The following is a 26463-nucleotide window of genomic DNA, read 5'->3' as shown; positions in this document are numbered from 1 at the left end:
TAATTTCCTTTTTGGTTCTACTAACTGTTCATGTAGGAGTAGAGCGTTATGGAGGAGAACGTTGTTTTTGTTTTAATTGTTCCTTGACCCACAGCGTGTAACGCACAACAGTATATTCTGTTTAATTTTGTTTGGCGCTTTTACATTGAAACTTGCCCCACAGCGTGTAGCGCACAACAGTATTGCAGATTATTCGTGGTTTGCCAACCACGTTTGATTACATTAGTCAAAATGGCCGCTGCGTGCGTGGTCCCGCGTTGCCAACCACAGACGTCACTGTCAAAATGGCCGACGGGTCGTAAACAGCGTGCCTAACGCTGCCAACCACACGCTCCACTCAGCGCCAACCACGACCGTTGCGCGGCAGCTCTCCGCCCCCAGATGGACGCGCAAAGAAAACAATTCGGAACACTTATCTGGAAGTGTCCGTCGTCGTGCGCTCCGCTCAGGACAGATTCCTTCTGTGGGGTTCCGCTCTTCTCCCTCAACGCGACTCCTCTTCCTCGCCGGCGCTGAGGCACTCCGACCTTCTCTCTCGATTCTCCAACATTCACGAGGTGAGACTGCAGGTCCGTTTCATGCTCTTGAGCATCGTCGCCAACATTTCTGTAGTGTAAATGAAGGGTCACAGACGCAGGAAGCTGTGAATAAGTTTATTCGGCTCAAGAGCAGCACAGCAACAGGATCATAGTACAGCATCCAACTGACCAACTGTCAGCATTCCACTCCCAGCCTCAGAACTCCCAACACTCAGGGTTCCAACTACCAGTGCCATAAGGGCACAAACACAGAATACTACAGTGTTGTTGAGTCTTAGAATGTTGTTACTGGAGGAGGTTTCCAAGTAGATCTGGGTGTCATCTGCATATAGGTGAAAAGGGATGTTGGCTTCTTTGAGAAGGGTGGTGAGGGGTTCCATGTATGTGTTGAACAGTTGAGGGGAGATCTAATGCCTCCGAAACATAACAGGTTTCCAACAACCATGCATCTGCACCTAGACTCTGCCATCAGAGAGTCTATCCTGCCAAGTGGTGTCACTCGAGTCCTGGACCCTTGGAAGTGGGCCTAAGATGCTTACCAGAGGAACCAACGCATCTCCTCTGCTGAGCGGCGCATCCTGGAGCCCAACCAACATCTCCGACCCAGGTCCTCGCATTTCTCATTGACGCCAGGTCGAGAACGACACCATCTTCCACATCGCAGCCTCTCAGATCTTCAGAACCAACTCCTTCCGAGCTGTGTGCCGCATCCTTGAAGCCCTGACTTTGGATCCCAAGCCCCGTCAATGGGATTCCTGATGACAAAGCAACAGGACCTCACATAGTAGCCTCGCGGTATCTTAGAACCAACGCATTGCACCGACTGTGCGATGCTTCATTGCCTTTGATCCACACAGCGCTTCACAACCAGGATTTACTATAATTTGTTTAACCCTTTCGATGCTGATGACGAGCTCAGCTCGTCATGATGCACGGTTGAGCTGTGCTGATGACGAGCTGAGCTCGTCATGAAGTATAGAGTTTACAGAATCCCAGCACAGGGGAAAAATATGCCTAGCAGCCAAGGTGTTAATGAGCCTAACTCGGAACCTGCAGCCAACCCACGCCCCATCGTGGTCAACCAGAACTTGTGATCTGGCCCGGTCTGGCGCAACCGTATATCACCTGTTTGCGCTTTGTGCTTTTTGGAGCTATTTCAACTTAAAACTTTAAAAATCATAATCTCCATTCTACTAATTGGATTTTGTCATTTGGTCTGGTTTTATTTTTTTGTAGTCTACTCTATATTTCTGAACCCGGTGTGGGAACTTTTTGTGTAGTGCATTCACTGTTTTACTGTTTGAAGTGTTGCACAAATACTTTACACATTGCCTCTAAGTTAAGCTTCTGCCAAGCTACCAGAGGGTGAGCACAGGTTAATTTATGGTTTGCCTGATTTTACTCTGATTAGGATTGTGGTTGCTGCTTCACCAGGGCTCATACCACAGTCAACCGGTAATCTAATTTCTAACACAAACCCATATAGAAAACTAAAGTAAATTGTAATACATACCATGACATCAAACAATTAAAAGGTATGAGTTTTTGGTGAAAACAGCTCCAAAAAGCACTAAACACCACTCACAGCTATCTGATCACATTGGACTGGGTCAAAGTCACAAGTGTAGGCCAACTGCAATGGAGTGCAGGTCAAATGCAGGGGCCAAGTTCATCGCTGGGGGGTTTTAATTTTTCAAAGTTCAAGTTCACGTGAGGAGCCTCAGCAGGAGGTCATTGTTTGAGCGAGGAGCAGTTGTCACTGGAGCTTCGCGCTGACAGGAGATGCAGGCGATCACTGTTTGGCACAAAGCACAAGTCACTGTCGGGAACTTTGCATTGGCAGAAGACACAGCGATAACTGGTGATGCGAGGAGCCCAATCGCAGTCATGAACAGCCCAAACGTCTGGATTTTCACCTTTAACTTGTTTATGAAGCAATAAGAGTACACTCTGATGCCAGCCAAGGGTCTAAGGCATTGGGGGCACCTCTTGGGGATCAGGACTCATTTCAGGCAGAGGCCAGCCAGCAGCAGGGCTCAGGCAGGTACAATTGGTGCTGGGCTGTGCAGTTGCAGAGAAGACCTCTGAAAGCTTATTGTGTCCTTGTAGCTAAGACGGGCGGCCAGCCAACTGACCCTAAGAGTCACTTCTGGGGATCCTGGGTACAAGGCAAGCAGGTCCAGTCTTCCTTCTTCAGACAGCAGGGCAACCCTTCTTCTGAATTTTCCACAGGTCCAGGAGTGTTCCATGGAGAGGTTCTGAAGGTGCCTCATTTCAACCCAGTACCAGCCTTTGTGTGGGGCAATCCCTGGCCTGATTCCAAACTTGTTTTGGCCAGTTGTTCACTTCCCTTGGAATTGGCTCCATTCTGTCTACGATAACAAAGAAAACGGCAGGCCTAGTGCTAGGTTTCTTTGTGGGTGCTCTCGGTTGGGTGCTTTGAAGTGTAATCAGGGCAGGGCACAACTTTCCCCTAGCGATCATGTCAGGAAGTCCCACTTCCTCTACACCCACATCCCTTTTGTCCAAAGTCTGGAAGGATTACACACCACAACACATGAGAGCCATTACAATCATGCGACCCTGGACAATGGCAGAAAGGAACATTTGGTTTAAGCAGAAAAATTACAACTGTCTAAAAGTGGCGTTTTCAGAATAGTAACTTAAAATCCAACTTTGCCATTAAATAAGATTTTAAATTACAATTCAAATTAGTGGAAGAAGTATTGCTATATCTGCTCCCAAACTGGTTATCATTGATTAATTTAATAAGTGGATAGTGTTTTTTTAAAGTATATATTAATTGATTAAAGATATTAATTGTGTATTTCTTTTAATTGTTATGTGTTCGGTTACATATTTAATTACTTTATTTTTGGGTTGGGAGAGTAGCATTTTAGTAGCATTTTAATTAAAATATAAATTATTTGATAACCATTGATGTTAATTTTCAAATTACTAATTATTTATTTACATGTTAAATGTTATTTTATTTATTTATTTTTCATTTGGGTTTATGGGTTTATGAGTTTATTGCGGGACTGGATGGCTAGTATTTTAATTAAAATATAGAATTTGTGATGATAATTGATTATTATTCTAATTATGATACAGGTTGAATGTGCATTTTTATGTCCATGTTTAACTTGTTATTTCATTATTTTCCGTTTTAGATTTCTGAAGCATATTTGTGGGTAAATCAAACTTTTTGGGGGATTCATTGCACTGGTCAAGAAAATTGTGGTCAAATGTTGAGTGAAATCTTGCAACAGGCCCTGATCTGCGGAAAGATTCTCCATTCCCAATTACACTTGGAAACCCCATGCCTTCTCTTTTTTCAGACAGTCCAGAATAGTATGTTGAGTGCCCCTGCAATTCTGGGTTTCCCCGCAGGTAACTAGAATGGTTTTGACACAGATACCAGACAAGGCTGGTCGAAACACAGGCACTAAAAACTGCTACACTACTGTTTCATACAATCTCATTCACTACTCTTCACACAATCAGAACTATTCTCGCTGCTGGGCAGTCATTTTGAGTAGCTGGGGAAGCTGACACCTTCCTGAATTATCTTACGGTTCACAGGGCCGAAAGCACACTGAGAACAAGCGGGTTCCAGCGACCAGGCATGTATCCATGAAGCGTAAAACTAAAATAGGAGTGGATTGCGTCCTTACAGTTTTCACTCATCCCTCCCAGAAGAACATCTATAATCTCTAGCCCTAATTCTGAGATAGTCGGAGGAGTAGGTGTTATTTTCTGAACCCAACAAAATCTGACTCTCAGGGTTCGCAATTTTATCGGGTGTGATAAATAGCACCTATCCTGACTTTTTGGGAAAACTATGCAGATTGTGTTACTGTAAATACCATATTGTTTTTCCCTGTTATATTCTGCCACGTTTGACCTGCAGAAATTTCATGAAGGGTGATCTATTTAACTCCTCGGGCTATTTGCCGGGCAGTGAATACAACCCAACATGGTCTTCCGGCAATGCACACACAGGGGTTTGCGCAAGGGTCTGAAAACTCTGATCAACTCAGACACAGCTCGTCCATGTAATACCAGCTGGACAATCTATAAGAGTAGGAGGCCACACCCTTGGATTCAAATGACTCTAGCGCTGCCTTAAAGCTACAGTGGTAATGTCCGTAATTATTGATGATGCTTAACCAATTTTCTCAGAAATAGAGAATAAATCTGAGTTCTGCAATTATTTTGCTATTCTACATTGTTACCTGTGCATGCTTTGGTACTGCACACAGAGAAGGATTGTGTATACTTCTCCTTCTGCAGTGGCGTAACTTGGACAGTAAGATTGGGGGGGGGGGGGGAGCTTCAGATTTCCCAACAATCACGCTGGTGCATAATGTTAAAATACATTATACGACAAGCAGGGCTCACGAGGGGGACTTATGGGCAGCAGAAAGGGAGAGGAATGCAGTTTGGTAGGGGTGCTAAGTGAGAGAAAGCACATTATTTTGTTAAATAACCAACATTTTTTAAGTCTTTCCAAACAGAGAGTGTGTGTGTGTGCATTGTTGACTGGGTGTATAATAGTTCCTGTTCAAATCCGACAGATTCCTCACCATATCCGAATGAAAGCACCTGTGCCCAATTATTTGTCACAAAATACATTTAGGAACCCCCCCTTCCTTCCAAAGCTATACTCCTGAGCAGGACTCATACTCAGCTCCGAATGGCCTTTTGCTAATTTCAGTGACTCCTAAACCTCTTGTGAGGCGCATTAAACACAACCCATGATCACAGTAGGAAGGGAAAACCCTATAGACTCACCAGGAATCATTTTGACCAGCACCTTTCTAAATTTACCTGGATTCTGGTTGACTAACCCTGAGTGGGCTAGGTAGAGTGAGAAGGAAACTTTTGTCCATGTTCCATATAGCATTCCCGTAGGGTACTTACCCTCTCCTGACGGGCAACACACTACACATGCTATTTAACAGAGTCATTGCCAGTTACTTTACAAAAAGTATCATTTGTACCTGTGCGTTCTCAAACTCATTCAATGAATTCTTAACTCCTGTCCGATAATTCTCCCCAATGTTCCAGGTGAACCGTGGTATGAACCCGGAGTATCCTTGCAGAGGAAAGATAAAAGAGAGTCCATTAAATCTCATTTCATTCATTCTCATCTCCAGCTGACTTTTTCTGATTCCAGCAAACAAAGGTTTCAGAAGAGGAAGAAAGATCAACTCAGCTGTTTTCTTACAGAATATGTAGGTTTTCTGTTATCTTTCATTTCATAGTGAAATCTACAGCTTGAATATAGATCTATGCATCTGTGATTAAAATATATACTTCTACCTACTTGCTTTCTATTAAACGCAAAATGTTGTTTATAGTTTTCGAATAATAATAAAACATATTTTTAGTTGGTGTGAAAAACCTCCATCCATTCACCACAACTGACTATTTGTTTTTTATGAGATATGTGCTGTCAACAAAACCTTAATAACTCTTCATGACTAGTGACAGATCAGCACTGGCCCTTCTCAATGAACCTTCACTGTATGTCAAAATCATCAACACTGCCCCATAGCACTATTTAACCTTCACTGATCATCCTCCTTATTGTACTGACATCAAGCAGGTTTGTTGTCTGCCAAAAATATCACCAAAAAAAAGTTTCATGTAGCCACCCACGCCACTGCCCCTTGACACTTCTCACACCAGCTGGCAATGCCAAGCCTCATCAAGCACCCTGCCACCTGCAAATCCCTATTCCCTTGTCCGTAGACCACCATGAGCCTCCCTAATGTTTCCATAATTTGTCCTAGTTGGTCCTTTCCTCTGAAACAGCAGCGCTTGCCCACGGAATTCTACCCTATTCCTCTCCAAATCAAAACATGATCTGAAATCTCTTTTTCTTAACCTGAAAAAACCCTGAAAAGACCAAGTTAGTGAAACCATATATCACCCTTCCGCCATACTACTTCCGATTGAGCGTAACGTGCCTTCAGTTCGTCGGAGAGATTGACTGCAGGATTTTTTTCTTGCCTGTGGTGGAGCACCACCATAAGCACAACATGGAAAGTGTAAATAAGTATATATCTACCTACAGCACAAATTAAGTTTCCAAATACACCTCCTGGTATTGATTCCAATGGTGCCATACCTATTTATTTGTTACTACTCAAATCTTCATGTATCACATATATACCCCTGCCACCCCAACACAAATGTTCCCATGCACTATTTGATATTAAGTGCAGCTGTCTTGTTAAAGCAGGGGTCTTCAAACTGCAGGCCAGCCCCCCCCCTAGGAAGGCCTCAGGTGATCTCAGGGGGTGCCCCTGGCTCTGGCCAAAAGAAGCATTATGCTCTGTAATGGGCCATCACTAACCTCTTTTGTCGTTTTTATACTAGTTGGGAGTCAAAAGGAAAGGGACTCCAAATATTCTTCGAAAACCCCAGAGACACACTGTGGATACTTCTAATAGATACAATTTAATAGAACAAATGTGAAAAATTCTGAGGGAGCCTGATGATTTCTTCACCCCCTGGGGAGGGGGAGGCGTGCCATTAAAAAGTTTGAAGACCACTGTGTTAGAGGGGCTGAACATTTCAATACTTTTCAATAAATAGATCATTGCTCAGTTGAGATTGATACATCTGGCAGGAAGGCTAATAATAATAATCAGGGGATAAGGAACGAAAGGTCTTTTGTCCCCTCTCATCATGATCAATATACATTACTGCCTTTATGTTGAAGCTTGCACTCACAGTCAAAATGTCTCAAGTCTAAACCTGTGCTTCGAGTTATAGCTCTACTACTGACGCTACTCAGACTCTTGTTTTTTTCTGTAGTATGCCATTTTTTTAATGGCCAATGTTATCTACATTTAAGTGAAGGTCTTTTCTTTTTTATATTTTATAGCTCTGACTGGACATTGATTTTAATATGTGCAATTATGATTGAACTACTAAATAATGGCTAGGACGTTCGACCTCGAAGCTGGGGAGCCAGGTTCGACTCTCGTCAGGCATGCTCAGCATCCTGTGATTCCTGGCAAATCACTTAAAGGCACATGCATCAAAGCTATTTGCGATCGCAAACGGTGCGAAGCGCAAAAAATCAGCCATTTGCGATCGCAAAATTAGCTTTTGCGATGCATGAAACAACTTGCCACCGACACTTTAAAAAATCGCAATTATTTGCGAGTTTTAAAATTGCGATTGCATTTAAGGAATTGCAATTTGCGATTCCTTAAATGCAATGCAAGAACCACTTGAGAATAGCGATTTCGCTAATAGAGGGTGCAAATTACCATGAAGTTGAACTTCTTGGTAATATGCAAAAACTTTGAAAAATGCACTTTGGTGCATTTTTCAAAGTTTCATGTTGCGCTCACACATGACCTTAGGGCAAGTGTGTGCACAACATATGTGCACAGATAAATTTCAGGGGTGCAACAGGGTGTCCTTTTGACACCCTTGCACCCTGAAATTGCATGCACAATTTGCGAGGACCTATTGGTACTTGCAAATTGCACATGCAATTTCCTATTCATTCCAATAGGCCTGTAGGCCCATAGGAATGAATGGGAAGCCATTCCTTATTTGGGACTCACAATTTGTGAGTGGCAAATAAGGAATGTGTAGGAATCACTATTTTTATAGCTATTCCTACATGCATTGGCTTTTGCGAGTCCTTAATTGCGATTCCTTAATTATCACAATTAAATTTGCACTTGAAAATCAGACCTTGATGCATGTGCCTGTTAATCTCCCTGTGCCTAACAAACATGATGTGTCCGTCTGTTAAGCAACTGGTGCTCATGTAAAGCGCTCTAATACCTTCGGGTCGAGTTCGCCTTATATAAAACACCAACCCCAAAAAATCAGATAAAATATCAATAGGTAAGTGCCTTAAGGGAAATATAGATTTGCTACTCCTAGCTCCACATCTACGTACCTTGAAGATATATGTACAGCGTCGGTACATATATTTGAAGTTAAGTACAGAGGGCTCGATTAACAGAACTAACTTAAGACAAAATCCTAAACTTACTACCATTTTGGTATTCACAGAAGGCACTTACTCATTTTGGTATTCACAGAAGGTACTTACTCATTTTGGTATTCACAGAAGTTAGTAGTCCTAACTTTAGGACTCCTAAATGCCTTCTGTAAATACCGAAAGTCTTAAAGGTAGGATTTTTCTCAGTATGGGAGTAGTAAAGTTAGGACTCCTAACTGTAGGACTCCTAAATGCCTTCTGTGAATACTGAAAGTCCTAAAGGTAGGATTTTTCTCAGTTTGGGAGTAGTAAAGTTAGGATCCCTAACTGTAGGACTCTTAAATACCTTCTGTGAATACTGAAAGTCCTAAAGTTAGGATTTTTCTCAGTTTAGGAGTAGTAAAGTTAGGACTCCTAACGAGTCCTAACTTTACTAATCCTAAACTGAGAAAAATCCTAACTTTAAGACTTTCGGTATTCACAGAAGGCATTTAGGAGTCCTGAAGTTAGGACTCATAACTTCTGTGAATACCGAAATGAGTAACTGCCTTCTGTGAATACCAAAATGAGTAAGTGCCTTCTGTGAATACCAAAATGGTAGTAAGTTTAGGATTTTGTCTTAAGTTAGTTCAGTGAATCGGGCCCAGAAAACCCAGACATACCTGTCAATATATATTGTTTTATATTTTGTCCTCGATACTTTGTACCCTCGATATTCTGACCTCGATATTTAGTATGCACACATGTAATTACTGCTGTGGAATATTCTAACCGATTTCCAAACCATACCATCACCTTCTGCATGAAGCCTTGAATGTTTGGCATTCTATTGAATGGTGCCCCCTGGCACCCATTCTGCACATTAGTACTATGGTAACTGATTTATTCAAATATGTAAGATTCTTTTTTCTTAATTTGTCCAACAATCTTTACTTCTTGTCATTGACACGACTAAATTTCGAATCAGCCTTGTGTATCTATGGGTATGATATCAGAATATCACATACTAAATATTGAACTACAAAAATGTTGACAAACAAAAGATTAACAACTAAAATAATGACACAGCTAGTATATTTATATAGGTAAGTATAAGGTTACTATACTTAAATACACATATAATCAATCAATCATATAATTTGTAAAGTGCATTACATACCCGCAAGGGTTTTAAGGTGCTGAGGGGTGGGGGGGAAGAGGGTGCTATTGCTACTGGTCAAACAGCCAGTTCTTGAGTTGTCTCCTGAAGGTTAGAAGGTCTTCGGTTTGTCATAGGATGAGGGGGAGGGTGTTCCAGGTCTTGGCGGCGTGGTGGGAGAAGGATTTGCCTCCTGCTGTGGTTCTACGGATGTGCGGGATGGCAGCATGGGAGAAGTCTGCGGAACGAAGTTTCCTGTGGGGTACGTAGAAGGAGAGTCGACTGTTGAGATACTCTGGGCCGGTCTTGTGGAGTGCCTTGTGTGCGTGTATCAGGAGCTTGAAGGAGATTCTTTTGTCGACAGGGAGCCAGTGCAGGTTCCTCAGGTGGGGGGCGATGTGGTCGCGGCGCGTGACATCAAGGACCAGGCGTGCAGAGGCATTCTGGATTCTTTGCAGTCTGTTGATGAGCTTGGTCGGGGCTCCGGCGTAGAGGGCGTTTCCGTAGTCGAGTCTGCTGCTGACTAGGGCCTGGGTGACTGTTTTCCTTGTGCCTGTCGGGATCCATCGGTAGATTTTGCAGAGCACACCGAGGGTGTTGAAGCAGGAAGAGGAGACAGCGTTGACTTGTTTTTTTTTTTCAGAACAAATTTTATTTCGTTGACAACTGGCATATAGGACACCGTCCCTCAAAACACCGAAGGACCAGTGAGCAAATAATAAGGCATTGCAGACATTTCAGTTCAATCAACGTTTTTAAATTAAAACAGCCCTCCCAACCCCCACCCCCTACCCTCCACCCCAGTTCCAACCCCCCTCCCCTCACAGTGTCTACAGAGTCCAAGAGCAGAGATAATCATGTCACTAACAGTGTGTACTTCCATTCACCCGGGCTCAACTAAGAATTGTTCGGCATCAACGTCCTGTTACGCAGGCGGGTCCTGCCATAGCCCTCTGTAGTCTGCCCATCGCTTCCATATCTTAAAATGTTTCCGGGGGCAGCCCCTAGCCTTAAACACTGGACGCTCCAACCCCATGCAAAAATCCAAACCCCTCTTCCACACTTCCAGCAAAGGGGCCCTGGGGTCCTTCCAGGCCCGGGCAATGTCCCTTTTGGCTACTGTGAGGCCCAGGACCAGTAGATGGCGCTTATATATGTTTCCTCCAACTTGTTCCATGATATGCAACAGGCCCAGCTGCGGCGAGCGAGGAAGGTCCCAGCCCAGCACCTCAGACAAGCAATTCCACACTCCCATCCAAAATCTCGACAATTTTTCGCACGACCACACTGTATGGATAAACGTGCCCACCGCTCGCTCGCACCTCAAGCACTCAGGGGAGGCAATCAATCCAGCTCTCCACAGCCGGTCCCTGGTGTAATAGGCCCTGTGTAAATATTTTAATTGGATGAAACGTAAGCGCACTGCTATTGCCGCTCCTCTCGGGGCTTCTAGGGCCTCACGCCAGTCCTCCTCCTCGAACTCCCCGATGTCACTCTCCCATACGGAACGCAATTTGTCTAGTGGAGAGGAGCAATGAGGGACCAGAGTCTGGTATATGTTGGATATTTACTTTTCTTCTAGTTCCCCATAAACACCTTAGCCTCTAGGGGACTAAATTCAGGCAACGAGTCCAGGCCTACAAGGGAGGGGGACAGGGCGTGTCGCAGCTGTAAGTACTTTGGGTTCGGGGCCAGGGGCGTAACACAAGCCCCCGCAGCCCCCGCATTGCGGGGGGGCCACGCGCTCCAGGGGGCCCTGTCCGGGCCCCTCTTCACGTAATAAATACACATGTGACGCACTGTAGGCTCTAAAATGGTGCGCAGCACGGACCCGGCTGGGGCCCCTGCGGGAGTCTTTGAAATGGTGCAGGGGCCCAGCCGGGGCCCCGCGAGTCTTTGAAATGGTGCGGGGGGGGGCCCCGGCTGGAGCCCCTGGGAGTCTTCGAAATGATGCGGGCCCTAACCGGGGCCCGAGTCTTCGAAATGGTGCGGAGGGCCCCGAGAGTCAAGTCCCAAATGATGACGGGCCCCGGCCGGGGCCGTCGCCCGTGTGAGTGTCTGAGTGAGGCACTTTTGTGTGACCAGTTATTATTATCACCAGTCCACTCGAATCTATGAAATGGCGGCGCCGTGGACAGAGTGGATGCATGCGAGCGCAGCGCGCACACACTTGTTTACTCCCGAGAGACTGAGAGTCCTGACTTTCACTTTCCGTTGCCGCGTTTGCGCAGGGGGGGGGGGGGCAGGGCTGTGAGTGGTGACCAATGCCAGGCAGCCCCAGGGGTACAACACATGCGCAAACGCCGGCGGCGCTGTGCGCAATGAGCTCACACGTTTGAGTAAAGTGTGGCGTGTGGTATCACCAGGGCGCGCATAGCCATAGTCAAGAAGACAGAGAAGAACGAAGACAAATCCAGGCCCGCCCGCCCACGCTCAGGACTGTCCGAACTCCGAAGTAAGTCCGTAATCGGCGGGGCCTCCAGTGTGCTTGACAGCCTGGAGGAGTGTATCTCCATCTGTTTCTAATGTGCAAATGGATCAGGAAGGACCCGGTGAATACCCCCATAGCTGCCAAGATTTCAGATTGTCATGTGTGACATTTTCAAAATTTCAGTGTAGTTATGAGTGACATTTCAACAACTATGATTGACATCAAGTGATGAAGACCAGGGAAACAAATATCAGAAATAACCGACATACCGAGCCCCCTGCCCCCCCCCCAGACAGATGTGTTTAACTTTAAGGGTATTGGTATCATTTTCCTAACTCAACGTTATAAGCAACGGCCTTTACATTTAATTAGAACTGTAAGTTTCAATTCAAATTTACACTCCAAATTATTTAGTTGCAAGTGTGACTGGAAAATCAATAAATATTTGCGCACCAGACACAAAAGCTAATTTAAGCTGTTCCTTCAGTTGAGCCAGTAGCGCAGCACATACGATAGCTCTGACCTGAAAAATCGCTGCCTACACATAATAGCAATAGATATCTCGGTAGTCCGTATTTCAGGCAGCTGCTCAATCTTTGCGCGCAGATACAGACAACCCAGGGAAATTTGCGTTACTCTCTCAAAGGCGAAACTCGGTTTACACAAAAATATCAAACATCTGCTAAAATAAAGTATTTCTTTAAACTCCAACCCCTGTGGTAGCTTCCCGCTTTTCCAACAGGGCAAGTTAAGCAGTGTAATTTAAAAAATAGATGCACACTGCCCGGGGGTGTGGTGTGCATCCTCGCGCTATTTTTAACGAGTTGCACGGGCCTCTACCCACCCAGCACCTACCACTAAGTAAAACAAGCATTTGCAATGCATTAGGTCTCGCATTAGGAAAGTTTGAGCTATTGGTATTGTAAATGACAAATTTTTTAGTTATGTGTTGGTTTTAAAAATAGCGAAATAAATAGCTTTGTCATTTACAATGCCAATTGTTTTAACTTTCGCAAACGTGACCCCTATAGCATTTGTAATGCAATATGTGTTTTATTTACGTACACCTGCGACTCGAGCCCTGGTGGTTGGTATGGATAAGTGAGCTGACAAAAACACCCAACGCTTCCGCTCAGCATCCTCATTTAATTCACTACCATTAGCAAGGGGGGCACATGTCTGTCCACCCAGGGTGCTATTTTAGCACAATCCAGCTCTGCCTATGGAAACCCTCCAATCTGGCAAATGCTAAGCCTGACAGGGGCATCATCCGAGAGGTACTGTGGCCAGTTTGAGAATAATAAAAAGCAAACATGTGTTTAGTAATTATTAACCGGTGGTATGGGCGCCAAAGTCAGTGAATTCAACATGGTGAAATGATGAATCACCGAAGCCAGGATTGCAACCAGTAACCTGCAGGAAACAGTTCCTTCGGGTAGACTGACCCTATATGTGCTTTAACCCACTGAGGTGCAGTAGCAATGGGGCAGGAGTTCACTGACCAGACAGACCACCCCAGAACCACACAGCCCAGACACCATCAGAGGCACTCCCAGTGCTGCAAAAGAACCCCCCGCATGGCTGTCAAGAGGCACTTTGTCATGAATGTGACTTTGCCTCAGTCCTGTTTTTTCAGCCAGCCGAGCAGCGCTGGAATGTGGAGTTTCGCGGTTCTCATGCGGGCCTGTGGGCTTAATGTACTGGCTGAGATCCCAGGGCTGGCTGACAGTCTCAATCAAGATTAGGGCAAGACCAGTCAACAGCTACACTACTACAGAAATACCCCTGGAACTACAAGACTCCTACGGCAAAGTTGCCAAAGGCCCCGCACGTAGCTATTGACGCACTCAGCCCATCCTAGCTTTTCACTCTACAAACTTTTTCATGTTGGGATTTAAAAACCTCTAGTTCTAAATGGGAAAACGAAACTACAAGCCGCATGAAGCCAACACTGCTATTAAAACAAGGGTAGTGGCGAAGTGACAGATGACGTGGGGCACTGCACAGCCTTGCTCCTGAAATTCAAGAAAAAGTACACCCCTCTGCCCCAGCCTTACAGTTTAGTCACCATAACAACCTCACGAGAGATCTCCTAGTACAGTAGAAGGGCCATGTTAGGCGCCACAGGAGACGCCCGCAGCACTAGAAGCGTGTCCTCAGCAGCACTAGGCGAGACAGCCTCAGCAGCGATAAATGAAGCGCCCCCTTAGCACTGCACGAGTGAGTCCTGTGTCAGCTCAACTGAAGAAGCCCCAATGCAGCCAGAAACACAGGAGCAACAGGCAAGGGAACTCTTAACACTAAAGGAGAGTCGGCCTCACTAAGGAAGAGAGGCACTCGGGCCAGGCCTCTGCAATACTACAGACGAGACATGCTGAGCGCCAAAACCGGAGAGACAGCTTCAGTGCCACGACTGGACAGACATCCAAGGCACTGCCGGGCAGACAGCCTCAGCACTACAGGAAGTGCACACGCAATACAGGCCCGCAGCACTACTGGAAGGATAGTCTCACTCACACTCTAAGAGAGACAACCTGAAGGGAAACTGCCTCTACAACACCACCAAGGAGGCCCGCTTGAGCACTGCTTAAGGGGCGCCCTTAACCTGCCCAGGGCTGTGGCCTCTCCGCAGAGAAGCCCTCGGCACACTTGATATAATGTAAGAGAGCAGCCCGCTCGCAGGACCCCCGACCCCCCCCCCCCCGTGGACGCAAATATGCTCCGCTTCCTTACCAGGTCCTGGGCCGCGGGGCTGAGGCAGTTCTCCATTTCCTCCATGGTGGCCTCCACTAAAGCTCAGAGTTAAGCCTTCCGTGCCGGCGTCCCAGTGCCGGGCAGACCAGCTTCTATCCACTCCACTCGCCGCCGCCTCGGTCCAAGACGAGCCTGTGGTCCAAAACTTCCTATGAAACCACCCGGCCCACCTCAAACAGCAAGCAGAGGGGTCAACGGGGCTCCCCTCAGTAACTCAGCGAAGCCTGCACGGGGATGACGCCCCCTCCACCCTGACCCGGGCGCCCTTCTGGCCGGTCCGCGGCGACTCCTAAGCACGGGGACCTCCTTGGACGAAGAAAAGTTTCCACCGGAAAAACAGGTTGCACAGGTGCGTCTCTGAACAGCGCTCGCGCGGCGGCGAAGCACCTGCCTCGGGCCGGAGAGTGCACACAGGGCTGCCGGCACGAGGTCTGCTCAGAGGGGGCGCGCGCCTCAGAGCCCGGGGCCGCAGAAGCTGAGGGCCTTGGGTGGGGGGGGCTGCGCCTCACACCGAGCTCGCTTTCGTCATGGAGACGCCCCGTCACCTTCCTGTGGGCTCCTCAGACAGGACAGCGCCCGCCTCGAGCACTCCAGAGCCGGCCGGTGTGTGCCAGGACGCCTGACTCACCGGGAGGGCGCGTCCCCGGCGGGCTCCACCTCTCTCTTCCTCTCATGTTCGCTCCCCACTCGGGCGCTAATCGCTATAACAAGTTGGACCAGTGCAGCCAAATTTAGATACATGCAAACCAAAAAGTAACACAAAACTTCCTGTTGTTCCCAGTATGTTCAGCTGTGACATCTCTACATAGGTAATAATCAGATATGTACATATCAATTGCTTTGGAAAACAAGTCCCGCGGCGACCCGGAAGCTCTTGGCCGGCCGGCCAATCCGGTCGCGGCCGACCGGAAGTCCCGCCTCCCGAGGTCCGCGAGCTGCCGGCGCATGGAGCGCCCTGCCGGTCCGAGGTAGCCCGGGTCCCCAGGAGGGGGCCGGGGAGAAGGAGGAGTGTGGCGCCTGTTGCGGGGCTCCTCGGACCTGAGGGAGCCCCAATTGAGAAGAGGAGACGAGACGAGACGCGCCGTGAGGAGCGGAGCGCGAGAGGAGCCCTGCCGGAAGAGCGCAGTCGGTGAGTGGGGCCCAGGGCTGATGTGAAGTGCGTGCGTGCCTGTGTGTATGCCTGGGGGGGGGTGGAGGAGGGGGGGGAGTGTGTGTGCGTGTGTGCGCGCGAAGGAATGTGTGTGCGCATGCGTGACTATGTGTGATTGAGAGAGAATGCGAGGTAGGGGATAGTGTGCCTGTATGTGTGCCGTATGCCTGCGTGTGCATGCGCGTGCCTGTGTGTGTGTGTGTGCGTGCATGCAGAGGGGTGGGGGCTGCCTGTGTCTGTGTGTGAGCAAGGGATTTGCTTCGCGCATGAGCAGCTATCAGACGCTCGCTCCCGAGGTGAAATCTGACCTCGTCAAAGCGCGCGTCTGATAGCTGTCCACATTCCTAAATACGGGCCACAATAGGTCTGAAGCAGACACCTTCAATGCTCACGCATTGAGGGTAGGTCTGCTCGACCTAAAAAACTGGTCCTCCTCAGAAACTGGTAACTTTTCATTTCAAGCGCCGACTCCATTTCTGAACAGCAGGGCGTCGCCACGGGAAAGGAGAAGGCAAGGGGCAGCAGCACAGCGGAGATACTGCCAAGGAAGAGAGAACGGCACAAGCACCCCCTGCGGCTATTGTTAACTCTACCACCGCGCCAAATTGCCAGGCAAACTTTACCTCAATTAAATCACAGTGGCAGGAGTTAACTTATAAAAACAAACAAATACTGACCCTATGTATGGATTTTTAAGTGACATGTTTTTGTTATGGAGAAAAACGTGACCTTTAATTGCAGGTCCCTTTTATAAAAGCTATAGTTAAAAGACCACACCAATTACATTCTTCATTTCTTTGAGACCACCTTTATTGCCAAAGCCGATCACTAGAGGCAATATGAGTGTACTGTGGTAATATGATAGATTCTAAGTAACAAAATACCTCTCTGCGGGGTTTATTGCAGTGTAATAGAAATTTTACGTTATATCCAGGGTCACTGGAATTATGCGACTGTGCAGCTGCAGCGACTTTAGCATAATTATTGATTTGCCACATAATCTGCAGATTTTAACAAAAACATTTTTTATTTCTAGTTGAAACGGTTAAAAAAGTGCTAAAATGCAGCATCATGCGTTGCTGCGCAGTGAAAGGCCCTTTGCAAAACTGATTATAACTGAATATTGCTATATTTGGGTGTTAAAATGGTACTAATGAGATGCAATCAAAGACCATACAGTGTTAACAAGTTTAAAATGATGAAATAATGAAGTAATACTATTACAAAATGTGCCACATTATGCCACATAGTTTGGCCCTCTCCTGACGCATAATTCCAGTGGCCTTGATTATATCCCTAGTCACTTTTTCATAGCTTCTCATAATAAATGGATTTGGCCTATTGCTTAAAGTAAAACTGATTTGAATCATTTTAGAGAGCTAGCAGGTAAGCTAAAGTCTTTTGAAAAAAGTACAGCCTATGTGCCTCAGCCTCTCACTTTCCTGAGGCTTGCCTGGTACTGCGACGAGCTGGACAGCGCTCAGAGTCCGCAAGTCAACTGACTGTAGTGACTGAGTAATTATGGTAATTTATTATCAGGCATCTGAGATTATCAGTGCTGGGGCCTCTCACATCCTGTTTGGGACAGTTGGGGCCCACAGTGCCCTTCTATTTGTGGTGCTTTGCAGCAGGTTTAAGATCCTCTTAGAGTTTCTTGTTGCTCAAAAGGATGTTATTTCTGATATTTATAGGTTTCCCACGGTCTTCATTGCTTGATTTTGCTCTCGAGAAAGTGTTACTCATAGCCTTTGAATGTCACTCATAATTACACTAATATTATGAAAATGTCACACATAAGCAATCTGAAACCTTGGCAGCTATGCACTTACACACAAGGAAACTGTGAATGAATCCCTTTATGAGTGCAAAAATGACTTGAATATGAAACATATTTTTACACTTGTAAAAAAGCTATTTACATTAAATGTATACAAAAAGGGTTGGGGAATCAAACCCTGTATCGGTGTACAGAGCATTTTTCCACATATTGCTTCTCAATCACATTATATAGACTTCCCTGTGTTTTGGACTGCTAACGTGATATTTTTGTCATATGTTGTAGTAGAATGTATTTTCATATTTTTGGACATTTTTTGAAATGGGGATGCAAGTATAGGCTCTTGTGAATCTTGATAACAACATGTTTTTTCTTTGATTCCTCTTTAGCCAGATGACCTTCATAAGAACTGGAGTGGTATGAGCAAATTTAGAGCTCCTAGTGGTATTCGGAATGATTATTATTATTTTTTTTTTGGCATACCATGTAAAGAATGTTTTCACGATTTATCATTTGCCAAATGATTACCCACAGAAGTTTGGCTTCCGCTATCTTTATTCTAAAGCTTGCAGTTTCCAGTGGAGATGGTTTGTGGTTGTGTTGGGTATACTGTTGTATTATGCTTCCTCTTGTTTGGCTTCTTTTTGGTAAGGATTTTGAGAGTTCCCATGGCGTTATCAGGACCACAGTTGGTGCTGCTGGGTAAGGTTATGTGGGACTACACTTTTGTGAGTTTTGTAAGGGTGGTCTTGTAACAATGTTAGTCACCACTGAGACTAAACCAATCGGCACCCTTTAAATGTTTGGGGATCAAAAGATCACCATCAAGAGTGTCTGATTCTTTTGTTGGGTCTCGTGTGGAACCCAATATTGTGATTTAAAAGTAGATTCAATTGAGGCTCTGGGTATATATTACATTATATTTTTGGGGGTGCTGATCCCTTGGGTGGTTTAGGTTGTTATTGTCTTGGTTGTGCTGAACTCACCCATGAACATGTATTCATTTCAGACATCCAGTGAAGGGGAGAACTAAAGGAAAACGTTTGTATTTTGCCAACAGGCACACACCAAACTTCTCTTATTCTGACAAAGGTCAAGCCAGACACATTTAGGCAAACTGTTGATTCCGATAAATGGAGTAACCTATTTCCAGACATTCGTACTTGACACAAATAGACTGACCAGGCAGAAAGGAAACACTATCTAAGATGTAAAGGACTAACATGACTTATTGCTGGTCAGATTAACAATATCCAGTGCTCCAAGTCCTGACAAATTCCTTTTACCCTTTTTGGTTGGAGACAATGCAGAAACCTATCAACATATATATGTGGGGGGCCCAAGCTCTAGTCGGCTCTGTGCACAGGCAGCAGGCCTCTGGCTTGAGAGCTCCTGACTGGGTCTGGACCATGGGGGGCCCCCTCTATATATTCTGCAGGGGGGCCCCCTCAAGTTTCGTTACGCCACTGTTCGGGGCATGGCATATTCCTCACGCAACGCCTGGAACGACTTAAGTGTCGTGCCTTTCATAACATGCCCCAATGTGGAAATGCCTATGGCATCCCAGCCCCGAAACCCCTCCAAGGACGCCAGGGCCGGTAGTTGTCCTTTCTGCCACAGCAGAGTCTCTCTCGTCAATTTGTTCCACCACCCCATACGGCGTAGAGCTCCCCGCCACACTCGGAAGACCACGTGGGTGACCACGGGAAGCCTCTTTCTGATGGTCACGGAATATAGGATAGTATGTAACGAGTTTGGGTCCATCATATAGCGCTCGAGGGCATAAGCCGGGTCGCCCCGGTCCCCGTACCACCATTCGTTGAGTACCAGCAGGTGAGACGCTTGATAATAGGACAGAATGTCCAAGGTGGCTAGACCCCCACAATACGTAGAGAGAAAGCAAGTACGAAGGCCCAGAGAAACTGGCTTAACGCCGAGTTCACTTGTCGAAACCACTGCGGCGCTATGGGGTATGGATGGTTTTGCAGCTGATACAGGAGGCGCTGGAGGGCCACCATCTTGAATATTGCCGAACGACCGTAGATGTCCAGGGGCATTCTGGACCATGTCTTAATATCCGATCGTACGCGATCCCAAACAGGAACCACGTTACATGCCCAGGCCACTCCCGGTACATTGGTCAAGAAAAAGCCAAGATACTTAATACCGACAGCCGCCTCCTGCAGCGCAGACGCCCAGGGCCCCTTCTTTTTACGTCCCCCCAGCACCCACAGCGTAGATTTCCGCACATTCAAGTGTAAGCCTGATACCTCCCCAAAAATACGCATTATCTCAAGAACTCTAGGCCCTGACCTGTCTATGTCCGTAAGAAAGAAGAGGACGTCGTCAGCGTAGAGTGCGCTGCGATCCGACGGACCCGACTCCCACTTGAGCCCTCGTAACTGCGCGTCCATCCGCACCCAAGCCGCAAGCGGCTCCATAGCCAATGCAAATAAATAGGGTGATAGGGGACAACCCTGCCTGGTGCCCCGGCCGATGGAGAAACGGTCCAACACCACCCCCGCCACTCTCACTGACGCCGTCAGGTCTGAGTACAGTAATTGCAGATATGAGAGGAAACGAGGCCCAAGATTCAGGCGGGACAGAAGCGCTCGAAGATAGACCCAGCTTAGAGAGTGAAAGGCTCTGTCTATATCGGCCAGCAGGAGCGCCGCCGGGATCCCGGTGGCTCGGCCGCCTCTACCACCACCTGGGCACGACGAATGTTGTGTCTCGTCGCCCTATGGGGCATAAATCCTGCCTGATCAGGGTGAACTAGGTCCGTTATGTAGGGGAGAAGACGATTGGCCAGGGCTTTCACCAAGAGTTTTGCTTCGAAATTTTGGAGCGAAATTGGTCTATATGAGGAATGGTGTTCGGGGGGCCTCCCGGGTTTACAGAAAACCACGATTCCGGCGTGTCGCCAGTCCGCCGGAAGGCGACCGCGCTCCCTGGCCGCCTCTAATGCTTTCCTATAACGCACCCCCAATTGAAGATGAAAGGTTTTCAAGAACTCACATGGGAATCCGTTAGGTCCCGGGGCCTTTCCAGTGTTGAGCTCCCCAAGCGCCGCACCCAACTCCTCCAGTGATAACGGGAGCTCCAGCCGATCGCGACCCTCATCCGAGAGCGCGCGTGGCGGAAGGTCAGCCAAGAATTTGTCGACGTCCTCCGCGGGGAGAACGTCCTGAGGGGCATAAAGGCCCGCATAATACTGTGCAAAGCTGGCTGCAATATCCTCCGGGGCCGTCACTGGGCCCCCCGCTCGTCGCGGAGCCCCGGCAGGGACTGCGCATGGAAGGTATTCTGGCAGAGTCTGTAGAGCATGCAACAGGACTTATCCCCCCACTGGTAGATTCTACTCTGCATGGCTAACCACAGTTGGCGTGCCTCGTCCAGCAACAGGGACGTATAGGATTGCTGTGCTAATAGCAGCTGCCCTACAGCCTCCGTCGTACCCCCAGTGTTACTCTCCCCCTCCAACTCTCGGACTCCCCGCGCCGCCTCCTCTATGGCCCCTCTGCGGGTCCTACTGGCTCTCGCACACCAGGCAATGTCGACTCCCCGGATCACGGCTTTTAGAGCCTCCCACAGGGTGGCGGCGTCCATGTCGGGCTCATCATTGTCCTCCCAGTAGTGAGATATGGACTCTCGAATATGCGACTGATAGTCGTCTTGTTGTAAGTGCCACGCAGACAGGCGCCACCGAAAGGGTTGTCGCTGCTTATCAAGGCCTAAGTCTGATGTCACAGGAGAATGATCGGAAAGACCATGTGGAAGAATAGACGTGGAAGCCACTCTCCCTATCCAGGGGGAGGGAGCAAACAAGTAGTCCAACCTAGAAAAGGACTGGTGCACCGTGGAGACGTAGGAGTATTCGCGACCCAGGGTATGCTGGTATCTCCACGAGTCAATCCATCCCATTCCCTGCACCATGCCGCTCAGTTTCGTGGGGGTGTCTGCTGGGGGCCTGTAGCGATCCATTCGTCCATCCATCACATCATTCCAGTCACCACCCACAATCGCCAGTACATTTGGGATATCAGCCCACACCGCAAACAACTTTTCAATGAGTGCCTCTTATAACGGGGACGGGGCACACACGCTTCCAAACACCATTGGTTTGTCTCCAACCATACCTTTAACGAACGCAAATCTACCATGGGCATCGATCCATTGAGTCTCGTGTACATAGGGGAGTCTGCGATGCACGAGGACTGCTACACCTCGAGATCCCCTCACAAAGCCCGCGTGAAACACTTGTTGGTAGCCATATCTCTGTAATCTGAGGGTTTTAGTGCCCTAGAGGTGCGTCTCCTGCAGGAGGAGGACATCCGCCCTTTCCCTTTTCCCCAGTTGCAACACCGCTCCACGTTTAATTTTATCCAACATCCCCCGGACATTCCAGCTCACCACTCGCAACAACGCCTGTAGACTGCCCGTTCCCCGGACGTCAGCCATTATCGATAGGAGGGATAAGCAAGATCCCGGACATCCGGAGCAACACACACACACATATTTGCAATCGAACTCGCGCAGAACCTGTGCTCAAAAAGGCAACCCCCCAACCACCCCCTACTCCTCACCCTCCCCCCGTCCCACCCAACTGCCTCCGCAACACCCTCCCCCTCCCAACCCCCACTCCCAACTGTCCCCGAAACACCCCATACCTCAGCAACATTGAAGTACCTGTCGCGGTTTAGATCGTCATCGGCCCCCAGCGGGAGTTCCGAGAACCACTATCCCAATGGATCCCCAAAAAACACTACCCACTCAGTTACAACTACCCCCCCACTCACTACCCTTCCGAACTAAGGGCTCATAACCGCCCTCTCTAAGTCGTCCCCCAACCCTCGCCACCAAACCACAATGTTACTTGTTCAGCTGAAAACTCAAGTAGTGATCTGCAGCAGTTGTCCATGTTCAGGAGAGGTGTAGTTCCCATATCAGGTCTGAATCCGAAGTCCTTCACACCCCTTAGAGGCTATGATGTCGGATTTTGGGAGTCCGCAGTCTCAGCAGCGTCTGCAGCAGCAGTTTCATGGGGAGGATTCTTCTTTGTGCGGGATCTCCAATTGCTCCTGCTTTGTGACAGCCGGGGGGTCCGAGGAGGCCCCGTTATGGAGGATGTGTCCGAGTCCCGACCTGGGGAGTATGCACTCTGATCCGGACTGTCTCGTCGGTCCAGGTAAAAACTTCCTCCGGAGTGTTGAAGAATTGGGTCTTGGATTGAAAGACCACCCGCAGGCGGGCGGGGTGCAGCAGAGCGTACTGGATGTTTAGGCCCCGCAGTCGCGCCTTGGCTTCAGTGAAGGATTGGCGCTGCTGCTGTACCAACCTGGTGTAATCTGGGACTATAAGGATTTTATGATTGTCAAACAGCAGGGGCTCCTTCATGCGCGCTTGCCTCAGGATCGTGTCGCGGTCGGGATAGTTAAGTAGTTTGGCGATCACTGGTTCTGGGACGAGCTCCCGGCGGAGGTTTTTGAATCAGCGCTCAGTGCGCGTGTTCTATAACAAAACAGCGCGAAAGGGAGTCCAGAGGGAGCCACCCTTCTAGCCAGTGGATCAGGAAGGCCTCCATGTCGCCCTTCTCACAGCCCTCCGGAAAGCCCACAAAGCGTAGATTGTTCCTGCGTGCACGTCCCTCAAGCATCCTCAACCGGTATGGCTAGGCCCTTCTGTATTCCCTCCATATGGGCCACCTTCTTTTTCAGGGTCACCACGTCGTCTTCCACTCCTGTGATCCTTGTCTCCGCTTCTGTAATGCGAGCCACCGCATTGCGCAAATCCTGGCGCAGTAGCGTAACATCGGCTCCAACCGCCCCAATTTTTGTGTCTAGCATGTCCCTGGACTGAGTTATCGCCGCCATGAGGGCGGCGTTATCAGGGCCCAATGCTGAGGTACTCCCGGCCGCTCCTGCACTCCCGGTCGGCCCAGTGAATTTATCTATTGGGCCTTGCTTCAAATTGTGCCCACTGTTGCTACCCCTCGTCATGCTGGTCTGTGGATGTAGGCAACAAGTCCAGGGCATTGCGGGGGCGCCGACAGGAGTTTGGGTGTATGCTCCTAGGCCTGTGAGCTCGGCTGCCTGCGCCGTACCTCCACCCCGCGCCGGTGGCACCGCGTCGTGCTTGCTCCTCCTATAACGCCCTGGCCGGCAGGCGCACGATGGTGGGCACCGAGGCAGCGCCGATCTCCCTGTCGTGCATGACGCCGTGAGTGAGGAGCCGTCCAGGTGAGGCAGCCAGTCCCAGCCGATCGTCCTCTGGTATGCAGCGCCAAGGAAATAAGTTCAATAGGAATTTGGGGGGAGAGAGGCGCCCCGCCGCGCCCTGGCTCCGGCCCGCAGCGTCCCCGCAGTCCGATCCGACCGCCGAGTGGGACCCGTGCGATCTCTGTCACCACCACACCACGCCTGTAGTGGAAGTTGGGGTATTTCAGCCGCGCTGTCAGGCACCGTAACCCGCTCCCGCCGCGTCGTGAAGCACACAGCGCAGGCTCAAGCACCGGAGGGCTCGGACCGCTCTCTTCTCCTCTGCCACGCCAGCCGCGTCCCACTTCCACCCGGCGGCCCGAAACTCAAGGCCCCGGCTCTCCACGTGCAGCAGGCCGCACCACCTCAGAGCTCGGATCTCCGTCCAACAGTCGACTCCAGCTTCCAAATTGCAGTCAGGGCACCGCTACCGGTTCAGACTGCCAAATCGTCTGGTTTGGGCATCCTAGGGTCGGGGAGACACAGGATTTTCGCCGGATAAGTGATCCGCGGGATGGAGCTCGCTTAGGCTGCGTCCGCCATGTTCGCCGCCGTAGCCACGCCCCTCTGCGTTGACTTGTTTGGTCATGGTAAGTTTCGAGTCAAGGATGACTATCAGGTTGCGTGTGTGGTTGGTGGGTGCGGGGGGTGTCCCCAGTGATGCGGCCCGCCAGGAATCGTCTCAAGCTGAGGAATTGGGCCCGAGGATGAGGATCTCCATCTTGTCTGTGTTCAGTTTAAGGCGGCTATACTCCATCCAGTCGGCGACAGCCTTCAATCCCTGGTGGAGGTTGGATTTGGTTGTGAGGGGGTCCTTGGTGAGAGAGAGGATCAGTTGTGTGTCGTCGGCGTAGGAGATTATGTTTAGGTCGTGATGTCGGGCGATGCGCGCGAGATGCGCCATGTAGATGTTGAACAGCGTCGGGCTGAGGGAGGATCCCTGTGGGACCCCGCAGATGATCTCGGAGACTTTGGAACAGAACGGGGGGAGGCGGACTCTCTGGGTTCTGCCGGAGAGGAAGGAGGAGGTTTAGTCCAGGGCCTTGTTTAGGATCCCTGCGTTGTGGAGTTGTGGAGAGGTCCAGGAAGCTGAGGTCCGCCGTCTCGCTGTTGTCCAGTAGTATCCTGATGTCGTCTGTGGCGGTGATGAGGGCGGTCTCGGTGCTGTGGATGCTGCGGAAACCTGACTGGGAGAGGTCCAGGATGCTGTTGTCTTCGAGGTAGCGGGTGATTTGGATGTTGACTATCTTCTCGATGACCTTAGCTGGGAACGGAAGCAGGGATATGGGTCGGACGTTTTTCAGTTCGCTTGGGTCCGCCTTGGGTTTCTTCAGTAGGGCGTTAATCTCGGCGTGCTCCCAGCTTTCAGGGAAGGTCGCGGTCTCAAAGGAGAGGTTGATGACGTTGCATAGGTGGGGTGCGATGGAGCTGCCGGCTTTGTTGAAGATGTGGTGTGGGAAAGGGTCAGACGGCGAGCCGGAGTGGATTGTGCCCATGGTCTTGATTGTGTCTTCGATGCTCGCGTTGGCCCAGGTTGTCAGGGGATCGTCAGGGGGTTGTTGTCGGAGGGGTGAGGTGGTTCCGGTGTGTTGGGGCCTGTTAGGGACATCCAGGGGTTGAAGCTATTGTGGATGTCGGCGATCTTGCGGTGGAATAAGGAGGCGAGGGAGTCGCACAGAGCTTGCGACGGTGGGATGCCGTTGGCCTTGGAGCTGGGGTTGGAGAGTTCCTTCACGACGTTGAAGAGCTCCTTGCTGTTGTGTGCGTTGTTGTCGAGGCGGTCTTTGTAGGTGGTCCTCTTGGCGGTCCTGATGAGGTGTTGGTGGTTGCGGATGGCGTCTTGTGGGCTGCGCGGCTGTCTGGCGACTTCTCGCTGAGCCACATGTTGTCCAACTTCCGACAGGGGGTGAACCAGTTGGCTCTCTTGATGGTGTCTTTGAGGGTTGGTTTTTTCAGTGGGGCTTAGGTGTTGGCGCAGTCGTCCATCCATCATCTAAAGGTGCGCGCACCCTCGTCAGGGTTGGTCGGTGGGTTGAGTGCGAGGTTTGTTTGTAGTTGTACTTCGGTGATTTTGCCCCAGCAGCGACGGGGGATCTGTAGGGTGCGGCAATGTGCGAGGGGTTTCCGGAAGGTGAAGTAGATGCAGTGGTGGTCGGTCCAGGTGCGTTCGGAGATGTGGCTGAAGGAGACGTGTGGCCTAGAGGAGAAGATGGCGTCGAGCGTGTGTCCGGCGATGTGGGTTGGCAAGGTGACGAGCTATTCCAGTCCGATGTTGGGGAGGTTGTCTATCAGGGTGGCAGAGTTGCTTTCGTTATTGTTCTCCAGGTGGAAGTTCAGGTGTCCGAGGAGAATGTAGTTGGTGGAGGTTAGTGCGTGCGTGCTGATGAAGTCGGCGATGGCGTCGCAGAATTGCGGTCGGGGTCCGAGTGCTCT

At 49.1% G+C, this 26463-nt stretch overlaps 1 protein-coding gene across 1 annotated transcript in view; it reads right to left on the bottom strand.

Annotated features, from left to right (window-relative positions):
• Positions 1 to 26463, bottom strand: part of LOC147659494 (ciliary microtubule inner protein 2A-like) — a 215877-nt gene that overhangs the window by 47592 nt on the left and 141822 nt on the right. Inside the window, exon 5 of the mRNA XM_086951702.1 lies at positions 5546 to 5640. Coding sequence (XP_086807828.1) covers positions 5546 to 5640 — 95 coding nt within the window. The remainder of the gene's footprint in view (positions 1 to 5545; positions 5641 to 26463) is intronic.

This window comes from Lissotriton vulgaris, unplaced genomic scaffold (genome assembly GCF_964263255.1).
Source record: "Lissotriton vulgaris unplaced genomic scaffold, aLisVul1.2 SCAFFOLD_1337, whole genome shotgun sequence".
NCBI lineage: Eukaryota > Metazoa > Chordata > Amphibia > Caudata > Salamandridae > Lissotriton > Lissotriton vulgaris.
The sequence above is the reverse complement of the archived record's forward strand: the minus strand, read 5'-3'. Positions and strand labels throughout refer to the sequence as shown.